Here is a 12044-nt window from a genome sequence, read left to right on the forward strand (position 1 = left end):
TTTATGATTTGTGGATATGTATTCTCATTCCAAAAACTCAGTTTCAGTTTATTTTGTCTCAGAAAAACCAGAGACTTCCATATTCACGTACTCATTATGTGGAATGAATTATTATTGGTGTTCAGTGCTCATTCCTACACCTTTTGGAGAGTCACAAAAATAAGTAACAGTACCATGAATTACTAATAGGATTCCCACACATTGTATTTAAGGTATTAACACAATTTGTAGGTTAGACTGGTGTGCACAAAACAGAAATAGTGTTTCCACAGGTTTTATGACATTTGCATGAGTAGTGTGTCAACCTAACAATGTACAAGACATGAGTGTATTCTACTGGAACATTTTAAGGTGACTAAATGAATGATCAAAAGGTGTAATGATTACTGTTTGGACAAAAAAATTATAATATAAATCCATTTAAAAACATGTGGAATTAGCTCAAGCTTTTGTTGTTTATAAAAGAATGAGATTTTGCATGTTGCAATGATGTATTACTTTGTCATAAATGCAGTCTTAGCCCCTTTCATCACACTTAACATTACTTTTACGTGGAGCTGGCCTTATCTAAATATAGGTGCCACTGCAGTCATGTGTTTTATAGAGACTATGATTGCACTTGTGAAATCTGTACATTAATTTTCATAGTTTGTCATTCATAACAATTCTTTCTGACTTTTTCTGTTGCCTTTAGAGTCTGCCTCCTGGTGCAGTGGATAGTGAAGAGGGCACAAAGGACACAGTAAGTAGTTTTATTCTCGAATTTATACTGCTGTTATGATAACAGTCTAAAACATTTCCCAGTTCTTTGAAACTAAATGGCATCAGTTTAAAATTTTAAACTACTCATACACCTGTCCATTTCCCGTCACCCAATTGTATTTCTTGTGGAGGTGTTCCCATAGCTCTATTTCTTTAAATGATTTTCTGACTTGCATTTATGACTCCATCCCAAATGTAAGGAGGTAAGGGACATTAGAAACCCAGTGACCACATTAGATGAACTTCAATGATTTGTGAAATCCAAATGCCAAATTACCTACACACAATTTTATTTTGGTGTAAATGTTAGTTCTCTTTTTTGTTTCTTCCAGGTACCTACAACAAATGTTGCTGACCAGAAGCTGGGTCAGACAATTGAGGAAAAACCACTTGAAGAGGTTAGTATAATCAGTCTGTTGATATATGTTAGTGAAAAACTCAAGAATATCCTGTTCGGCACCGATTTTGATCATGCTTACCATGCTTAGAGGACTAGAGATACCCTTTGTCCATTATCAATGAGAGATGAGGGCCTGGTTCCAAGGTTAGATTTTCTAAACTCACGACCATCTTCGTTTTGCTGAGGCACACATTTCAGAGTCATTTAAGACTAAAGTCTTGTGCACAGACTTTGGTACTTAGTATGATCTGTTCTCGGCTACTCCCTTCACATGCTCACCCCTCAGTTCACTGATTTAGGCAGCCATTATTAATTCTTTAATTCTTTGCTCCTTTAGTCAAGTCCACTCCTCATACATGAAGTACCATCTCTCCAAGGTCCTTTTTCGTCTTTTCCATGATGCAGCCTTTTAAACACATTCACTTCCTCATATATATAAATCATCCCTGCCATTGATCTGTGATTCTTGAATATGTATTTGCTGTTGCATAAACCCAGTTTAAAATATTTTGCCATAGTATACTTACAATTGTACATTATGGGTAATGAGTTTATAGTGCTGTTCATTTTGTTTACTGTGCCTCCTCAAATTCATATAGAAATTCATGAAATTGACCTGCACAACCACAAATTTGTAACAGAATACCCACACAAGGTATACAAGGTATTAACATATTCATAGTTTAGAATGGGGAGTTCCGTGGAGAGGTTGTGTTTCTGCAACTTTCTCTGACATTTAAAAGTGTTTAATTTCGGGTCACCCTGAAAGGCACATCCACTAAAGAGCACTCGCTCTTCTCATTCCTGTGTCCAGTGTGGTACCACAGATCCCATTTTGGAGATTATACTTCCTTCTCGCAGAACTTAGTCATTGTCCTGCGAACCTGCAGCCTAGTCAGGTGTGTTCCACTGGGGTGGTCGTCCACTGACCTACCTCAATCACCTACCTGACACTAGGCGACGGGGATTGAATACCACCCTCCGCAGGGTGCTGGAAGGTGGTGGGTAGGCATGCCTGGACAGCTAGAAACCAGAGCTGTGTGCTGTGGAGTGTGGCTGGGGCAGGCGCGCAATAACCGTTCGGGCCACCGGAATTGCCTCTTTGCGATATCCTGCAGGCTACAAGCCTACTACCTGGGCCCTGATTAGGCCTAGCAGCAGTGAGATCTTGGGCGTCTGTCATGGGGGTTGGAGTGGCAGAGCAAGGGGAGAGGCTGCCCGCCCTGGTTTGGGTGCTGCTGTGGCTACTGCAGTCTTGTGGCTGCAGCTGTGGTGCACAGGGGCTGCTGAGGCATGCTGACTCGCTGCAAGGTGTGCGGACCACTGCGTGATTAGGGACAGACGCCTGCCTCAACACAGGGGACTTGGATCGAGTCAACTGTCCCGTGGCACTGCGGGCTGTACCCGCGCTTACAGGTGAGCCATCCCTGCTATTTTGCCACAGTGAAACCTGACGCTAGTATATTTACGAGCACTCATAATAGGCAATGTATTAATAGTCGTGTTTACTATTCATACCATGAATTTTTAAATTCGCTTGGGGATTCATATGAAATGAGTGACAGTACCACAAATTCAGATTTTAACACAGTCATAGCTCAGAATGGGGAGTTCCATGCAGAAAGAGAATTCCCACAAGTTTTGATGACATTTCAAATTCCGAACGCTCCATGTAAACATGTACAAGACATGAGTGCTTTCAGTTTGAGTAACCTAAATGGGCCACCCGGTGAATTACGGCATAATATATCTAAGAACCCTCATCATCAAACATTCTACAATGCCAACTGATGAATATTGTTAGAGATGTAGGAGGGTGCAAATAGAACTTTTTTTTATTTGCACTTGATGGCTTTGGTAAGGGCTTCGACATGAGCGGCAGAACTATATATGATTTCTGCTTGACGTAACAAGATAATAAAAATTAATTTTCAGAAACAATGTAGAATTAGCATTAACTGTTGTTGGTGATACAATGATTATCTTCCATATTATGTAATGCTGTATTATTGGTTCACAAATGTAGTATAATACCCTTACAGCATGTCCAACACTGCTTTTATATGGGCCTGCTCTTGTGGACATAAGGACACCACTGCACTTGATTTGGTCAGAGAGACTAAAAATGCACCTGAGAAAACTTTCAATAACTACCATAGTTTGTCTTTCATGGAGAACTCTTTTTGACTATCTCTTTTACCATTAAAGTCAGCCTCCAACTGTAGTGGATAGGAAAAAGGCCATGAGGGGCATAGTAAGCAATTACTTCTCTAATATTTATACTATTTTTATACTAAAATCTAACATTGTTCCCAGTTCAGTGTAGATTAAGTGGCTCAGAGAGGATTTATTAAAAACTGAGTACCATTGCATGGCTCTTCACCTTGTTACATATTGCCACTCTAAAGGCCATTTACTGTCATTCATGCATATTTTCATCCCCCTAACTCCCCTTGACTCTTAACTCCTTTACCTCTATATACCATACTTCACCCCCTTCACGTAACCCCTGATTCACCACTTTTGCCCTTTATCCCCAGTTGGTATATATAGTATTGTACACTTTTTCCAGGTTGTTATGACCTGTCCATGACATCTGCTCTTTCAAAAATGATTGTATACCAAAACAAGTCTTGGAGTTCTCATACAGTTATCCATTTCCCATCAGTGAATGAATGAATAAATGAATGAATGAATGAAGTAAAATTTGTATTGCGCAACTTAGCCCAAAGGCATCAAGGCGCATAAGATGGAATAGCTGAATAAAAGATAAAGCTGGAGGTAGCCTATAGGTAGGCTCCTGTGTAGAGCCAGGTCTTTAAGACTTTGCGGAAGGGAGCGAGGGACACAAGTCCCTTGAGTTCGTTTGGAAGTAAGTTCCAGAGTTTCGGGGCAAGGGCCAAGAAGGTCTTCCCTCCCCATCTGGCATTCACAGTCCGGGGGACTGACAGAAGGTTCTTGTTGGCAGAGCGCAGAGCCCTGCCAGGGGTATAGAGAGACTCAAGAGACCTGATGTCTTCTGCACCGGATCCATGGAGAGTACAGTGGGTGAGACATAGAACCTTAAAGTTTATCCTAGACTGCATAGGGAGCCAATGAAGGTTTTTTTTCTGATAGAAGAGCCTGATGATCTTCTCGGGGCGTTAACAACAAACCTGGCTTGTGCATTCTGCACAACTTGTAAACGTAAGACCAGCCTCCTATTTATGCCTAGATAAAGAGCATTACAGTAATCTAGGCGTGAGGATATAAGGGCAACCGAAAGTTGTTTCCTAGCATCCAGGGAGAGGTAATGTGATAGTTTTCTCAATATCCTTAGGACCCCACAGCAGGTGGAAACGGTCCTATTGACTTGCTTGTTGAAGGAAAGTGTGGTATTGAGTATTACACCCAGATTGCGAGCTGCAAGGGTGGGTGTATGGCAGGTTCCAAGGGCAGCCGACCAGACCTCCTGTTTACCTCCAAAAACAAGGACCTCTGTCTTTTCCGCATTTAATTTGAGGACATTTTTGGTCATCCAGCCTGCCATGGCTTCCATGCAGTTCCTAAAGTTTGAGGCCTCAGTCTCCACAGGTTGAGTGAGGGAAACCATGATCTGGGTGTCGTCAGCGTACGATAGTACTTCCAATCCGAACGATCTTACTAGCCTGGCAAGTGGGGCCACATAGATGTTAAAGAGTGTAGGGCTCAGGGATGAGCCCTGAGGGACCCCACACTGCACAGGCTTAGCGGGGGAGAGGAAGTCACCCAGTTTGACCCTCTGCTTGCGCTGGTTAAGAAACGACGCCAAGACGCTCAGGGCGAACCCATCTACTCCCATCTCACTAAGACGGGAGACCAGGATAGAGGGGGACAGGGTGTCAAATACGGCTGTAAGGTTGAGCAGGATCAGTAGGGTAGTCTGACCACTGTCGACCTTGGTGCAAATGTTGTTAAGCACCACTGTGAGAGCTGACTCCGTACTGTGCGCCTTCCGGAAGCCATGCTGAGAAGAATCTAGCAGGCAGAATTTATCTAGGAAGGCACTTAGATGAAAGTTAAGATGGGCCTCGAGCATCTTGGCGGGAGCAGGGAGCAGGGATATTGGACGGAAGTTTTTTAGGATAGTAGGATCTAGGGTAGCCTTCTTCAAGAGTGGTTTGACAGTGGCCATTTTCTAAGGTGCATGGAAAACACCCTTGGAAATTGCTTGGTTCATTATCTCCAGAAAAGGGGGTAACAAAACCTCTCTACACTCCTTCAAGGTCTTTAAAGGACAAGGGTCCAAAGGGGATCCAGATTTAAGCTTATCAAGGAGTTGATTGAGGAGTTCCAGGGTAAGAGGAGGAAAATTGGACAGGCTGCCGAGAGGCAGGGTCGTCGGATCCTGAAGGGAGAAAGTGGCCGGGGGAGGGGCGGCCTCAAGATTAAGATGAGTGCTTCCAGGGCTGTGTAGATATCCATGATTTTGGTGTGAAAGAAGGTGGAGATCTGATTACACAGCTCTTGGGTTGCCACAATGGGGTCAGGGAGTTGAGCAAGGGATAGGGAATCAACGATTTTAAATAGCTCTCTAGGCGAGCTAAGGGAGGCCGTCAGATTGGTAAAGTATGCCATCTTTTCTGCCAAAACTGCAGCTTTGTATCCTTTAAGCATACCCTTGTGTTTAGATCTTTCATTGGGATCAAGATGGGACCTCCAAAGTCTTTCTTGCTTCCTGCACTCCTGCCTGAACAGTCTAAGGGAATCTGAAAACCAGGGGGCCGAAGGGTGTTTCCTTTGCAATGGTATTGACATAACTCCATTTCTTAAAATTACTGTTTGGCCTTCACTCATGTCTCTGTCACCAATGAAAAAAGGTCAATGGCATCAGACAACCAGTATTCATCACAGATCAATTTTGATGGATTTGTGAAAGTAAAGTGGATATAAGGAGCACACCTAATTGAGTCTTGTTGTAAATGTTAAGGGTATTTCTTTTTTGTTTCCTCCAGCCACTAACTCCTGATATTGCCATCCAGAGGCCGGATCAAGAAACTGAGGACACATCAATTAAACAGGTTAGCATACTCAGCCTGTTGAAATGCATTTGTGCAAATCTTAAAGATATCATGTTCGGCACTGAGGCACTGATGCTTATCACACAAAGGGAGAGGTAGAGACACATTTTGACCATCATCTACCATAGACAAGGACCTGGTTCCCTTGGTTCCTTTGTTGAATTCTTCATTGTATGGACCTTCTTGGCTTTGCTGATGCACACAATGCAGAGCACATAGAGACCTTTGCCTTGGGCATTGGTTTTGGTACACAATAAAAACTGTCCCAGTCTATTCCCTTTGTCTTACCTATTTACATCTCAATGATGTGGTGTGGTCAGTCTTTATCCACTGTTTCACTACTGCTTCTACAGTGCAGTCCAACCCTGAGATATAAGGTTCCATCTGTCAAATCTCATTTTTCATCTTTTTCTACATGTGGCCTTTCAAATACATTGTCATCCTCTGAGCTGCTGTTTTATGATTTGTGGATATGTATTCTCATTCCAAAAACTCAGTTTCAGGTTATTTTGTCTCAGAAAAACCGGAGACTTCCATATTCACGTACTCATTATGTGGAATGAATTATTATTGGTGTTCAGTGCTCATTCCTACACCTTTTGGAGAGTCACAAAAATAAGTAACAGTACCATGAATTACTAATAGGATTCCCACACATTGTATTTAAGGTATTAACACAATTTGTAGGTTAGACTGGTGTGCACAAAACAGAAATAGTGTTTCCACAGGTTTTATGACATTTGCATGAGTAGTGTGTCAACCTAAAAATGTACAAGACATGAGTGTATTCTACTGGAACATTTTAAGGTGACTAAATGAATGATCAAAATGTGTAATGATTACTGTTTGGACAAAAAAATTATAATATAAATCCATTTAAAAACATGTGGAATTAGCTCAAGCTTTTGTTGTTTATAAAAGAATGAGATTTTGCATGTTGCAATGATGTATTACTTTGTCATAAATGCAGTCTTAGCCCCTTTCATCACACTTAACACTACTTTTACGTGGAGCTGGCCTTATCTAAATATAGGTGCCACTGCAGTCATGTGTTTTATAGAGACTATGATTGCACTTGTGAAATCTGTACATTAATTTTCATAGTTTGTCATTCATAACAATTCTTTCTGACTTTTTCTGTTGCCTTTAGAGTCTGCCTCCTGGTGCAGTGGATAGTGAAGAGGGCACAAAGGACACAGTAAGTAGTTTTATTCTCGAATTTATACTGCTGTTATGATAACAGTCTAAAACATTTCCCAGTTCTTTGAAACTAAATGGCATCAGTTTAAATTTTTTAACTACTCATACACCTGTCCATTTCCCGTCACCCAATTGTATTTCTTGTGGAGGTGTTCCCATAGCTCTATTTCTTAAAATGATTTTCTGACTTGCATTTATGACTCCATCCCAAATGTAAGGAGGTAAGGGACATTAGAAACCCAGTGACCACATTAGATGAACTTCAATGATTTGTGAAATCCAAATGCCAAATTACCCACACACAATTTTATTTTGTTGTAAATGTTAGTTCTTTTTTTGTTTCTTCCAGGTACCTACAACAAATGTTGCTGACCAGAAGCTGGGTCAGACAATTGAGGAAAAACCACTTGAAGAGGTTAGTATAATCAGTCCGTTGATATATGTTAGTGAAAAACTCAAGAATATCCTGTATGGCACCGATTTTGATCATGCTTACCATGCTTAGAGGACTAGAGATACCCTTTGTCCATTATCAATGAGAGATGAGGGCCTGGTTCCAAGGTTAGATTTTCTAAACTCACGACCATCTTCGTTTTGCTGAGGCACACATTTCAGAGTCATTTAAGACTAAAGTCTTGTGCACAGACTTTGGTACTTAGTATGATCTGTTCTCGGCTACTCCCTTCACATGCTCACCCCTCTGTTCACTGATTTAGGCAGCCATTATTAATTCTTTAATTATTTGCTCCTTTAGTCAAGTCCACTCCTCAGACATGAAGTACCATCTCTCCAAGGTCCTTTTTCGTCTTTTCCATGATGCAGCCTTTTAAACACATTCACTTCCTCATATATATAAATCATCCCTGCCATTGATCTGTGATTCTTGAATATGTATTTGCTGTTGCATAAACCCAGTTTAAAATATTTTGCCATAGTATACTTACAATTGTACATTATGGGTAATGAGTTTATAGTGCTGTTCATTTTGTTTACTGTGCCTCCTCAAATTCATATAGAAATTCATGAAATTGACCTGCACAACCACAAATTTGTAACAGAATGCCCACCCAAGGTATACAAGGTATTAACATATTCATAGTTTAGAATGGGGAGTTCCGTGGAGAGGTTGTGTCTCTGCAACTTTCTCTGACATTTAAAAGTGTTTAATTTCGGGTCACCCTGAAAGGCACATCCACTAAAGAGCACTCGCTCTTCTCATTCCTGTGTCCAGTGTGGTACCACAGAACCCATTTTGGAGATTATACTTCCTTCTCGAGGAACTTAGTCATTGTCCTGCGAACCTGCAGCCTAGTCAGGTGTGTTCCACTGGGGTGGTCATCCACTGACCTGCCTCAATCACCTACCTGACACTAGGCGACGGGGATTGAATACCACCCTCCGCAGGGTGCTGGAAGGTGGTGGGTAGGCATGCCTGGACAGCTGGAAACCAGAGCTGTGTGCTGTGGAGTGTGGCTGGGGCAGGCCGCAATAACCGTTCGGGCCACCGGAGCTGCCTCTTTGCGATATCCTGCAGGCTACAAGCCTACTACCTGGGCCCTGATTAGGCCTAGCAGCAGTGAGATCTTGGGCGTCTGTCATGGGGGTTGGAGTGGCAGAGCAAGGGGAGAGGCTGCCCGCCCTGGTTTGGGTGCTGCTGTGGCTACTGCAGTCTTGTGGCTGCAGCTGTGGTGCACAGGGGCTTCTGAGGCATGCTGACTCGCTGCAAGGTGTGCGGACCACTGAGTGATTAGGGACAGACGCCTGCCTCAACACAGGGGACTTGGATTGAGTCAACTGTCCCGTGGCACTGCGGGCTGTACCCGCGCTTACAGGTGAGCCATCCCTGCTATTTTGCCACAGTGAAACCTGAGGCTAGTATATTTACGAGCACTCATAATAGGGAATGTATTAATAGTCGTGTTTACTATTCATACCATGAATTTTTAAATTCGCTTAGGGATTCATATGAAATGAGTGACAGTACCACAAATTCAGATTTTAACACAGTCATAGCTCAGAATGGGGAGTACCATGCAGAAAGAGAATTCCCACAAGTTTTGCTGACATTTCAAAGTCCGAACGCTCCATGTAAACATGTACAAGACATGAGTGCTTTCAGTTTGAGTAACCTAAATGGGCCACCCGGTGAATTACGGCATAATTTATTCAAGAACCCTCATCATCAAACATTCTACAATGCCAACTGATGATTACTGTTAGAGATGTAGGAGGGTGCAAATAGAACTTTTTTTTATTTGCACTTGATGGCTTTGGTAAGGGCTTCGACATGAGCGGCAGAACTATATATGATTTCTGCTTGACGTAACAAGATAATAAAAATTAATTTTCAGAAACAATGTAGAATTAGCATTAACTGTTGTTGGTGATACAATGATTAATTTCCATATTATGTAATGCTGTATTATTGGTTCACAAATGTAGTATAATACCCTTACAGCATGTCCAACACTGCTTTTATATGGGCCTGCCCTTGTGGACATAAGGACACCACTGCACTTGATTTGGTCAGAGAGACTAAAAATGCACCTGAGAAAACTTTCAATAACTACCATAGTTTGTCTTTCATGGAGAACTCTTTTTGACTATCTCTTTTACCATTAAAGTCAGCCTCCAACTGTAGTGGATAGGAAAAAGGCCATGAGGGGCATAGTAAGCAATTACTTCTCTAATATTTATACTATTTTTATACTAAAATCTAACATTGTTCCCAGTTCAGTGTAGATTAAGTGGCTCAGAGAGGATTTATTAAAAACTGAGTACCATTGCATGGCTCTTCACCTTGTTACATATTGCCACTCTAAAGGCCATTCACTGTCATTCATGCATATTTTCATCCCCCTAACTCCCCTTGACTCTTAACTCCTTTACCTCTATATACCATACTTCACCCCCTTCACGTAACCCCTGATTCACCACTTTTGCCCTTTATCCCCAGTTGGTATATATAGTATTGTATACTTTTTCCAGGTTGTTATGACCTTTCCATGACATCTGCTATTTTCAAAAATGATTGTATACCAAAACAAGTCTTGGAGTTCTCATACAGTTATCCATTTTCCATCAGTGAATGAATGAATAAATGAATGAATGAATGAAGTAAAATTTGTATTGCGCAACTTAGCCCAAAGGCATCAAGGCGCATAAGATGGAATAGCTGAATAAAAGATAAAGCTGGAAGTAGCCTATAGGTAGGCTCCTGTGTAGAGCCAGGTCTTTAAGACTTTGCGGAAGGAAGCGAGGGACACAAGTCCCTTGAGTTCGTTTGGAAGTAAGTTCCAGAGTTTCGGGGCAAGGGCAAAGAAGGCCTTCCCTCCCCATCTGGCCTTCACAGTCCGGGGGACTGAAAGAAGGTTCTTGTTGGCAGAGCGCAGAGCCCTGCCAGGGGTATAGAGAGACACAAGAGACCTGATGTCTTCGGCACCGGATCCATGGAGAGTACAGTGAGTGAGACATAGAACCTTAAAGTTTATCCTAGACTGCATAGGGAGCCAATGAAGGTTTTTTCTGATAGAAGAGCCTGATGATCTTCTCGGGGCGTTAACAACAAACCTGGCTTGTGCATTCTGCACAACTTGTAAACGTTAGACCAGCCTCCTATTAATGCCTAGATAAAGAGCATTACAGTAATCTAGGCGTGAGGATATAAGGGCAACCGAAAGTTGTTTCCTAGCATCCAGGGAGAGGTAATGTGAGAGTTTTCTCAATATCCTTAGGACCCCACAGCAGGTGGAAATGGTCCTATTGACTTGCTTGTTGAAGGAAAGTGTGGTATCGAGTATTACACCCAGATTGCGAGCTGCAAGGGTGGGTGTAGGGAAGGTTCCAAGGGCAGATGGCCACCAGTCAGCCGACTAGACCTCCTATTTACCTCCAAAAACAAGGACCTCTGTCTTTTCCGCATTTAATTTGAGGACATTTTTGGTCATCCAGCCTGCCATGGCTTCCATGCAGTTCCTAAAGTTTGAGGCCTCAGTCTCCACAGGTTGAGTGAGGGAAACCATGATCTGGGTGTCGTCAGCGTACGATAGTACTTCCAATCCGAACGATCTTACTAGCCTGGCAAGTGGGGCCACATAGATGTTAAAGAGTGTAGGGCTCAGGGATGAGCCCTGAGGGACCCCACACTGCACAGGCTTAGCGGGGGAGAGGAAGTCACCCAGTTTGACCCTCTGCTTGCGCTGGTTAGGAAACGACGCCAAGACGCTCAGGGCGGACCCATCTACTCCCATCTCACTAAGACGGGAGACCAGGATAGAGGGGGACAGGGTGTCAAATGCGGCTGTAAGGTCGAGCAGGATCAGTAGGGTAGTCTGACCACTATCGACCTTGGTGCGAATGTGGTTAAGCACCACTGTGAGAGCTGACTCCGTACTGTGCGCCTTCCGGAAGCCATGCTGAGAAGAATCTAGCAGGCAGAATTTATCTAGGAAGGCACTTAGATGAAAGTTAAGATGGGCCTCGAGCATCTTGGCGGGAGCAGGGAGCAGGGATATTGGACGGAAGTTTTTTAGGATAGTAGGATCTGGGGTAGCCTTCTTCAAGAGTGGTTGGACAGTGTCCATTTTCTAAGGTGCGGGGAAAACACCCTTGGAAATTGTTTGGTTCATTATCTCCAGAAAAGG

General features: G+C 42.7%; 1 protein-coding gene across 1 annotated transcript in view; it reads left to right on the forward strand.

Annotated features, from left to right (window-relative positions):
- The window catches only part of LOC144752450 (uncharacterized), a 198336-nt gene that overhangs the window by 107329 nt on the left and 78963 nt on the right, over nt 1-12044 (forward strand). The window contains exons 22-26 of the mRNA XM_078640374.1: nt 695-742; nt 1095-1160; nt 6136-6201; nt 7352-7399; nt 7751-7816. Coding sequence (XP_078496500.1) covers nt 695-742; nt 1095-1160; nt 6136-6201; nt 7352-7399; nt 7751-7816 — 294 coding nt within the window. The remainder of the gene's footprint in view (nt 1-694; nt 743-1094; nt 1161-6135; nt 6202-7351; nt 7400-7750; nt 7817-12044) is intronic.

Source organism: Lissotriton helveticus, chromosome 5_1 (genome assembly GCF_964261635.1).
Source record: "Lissotriton helveticus chromosome 5_1, aLisHel1.1, whole genome shotgun sequence".
In the NCBI taxonomy this organism is placed as follows: domain Eukaryota; kingdom Metazoa; phylum Chordata; class Amphibia; order Caudata; family Salamandridae; genus Lissotriton; species Lissotriton helveticus.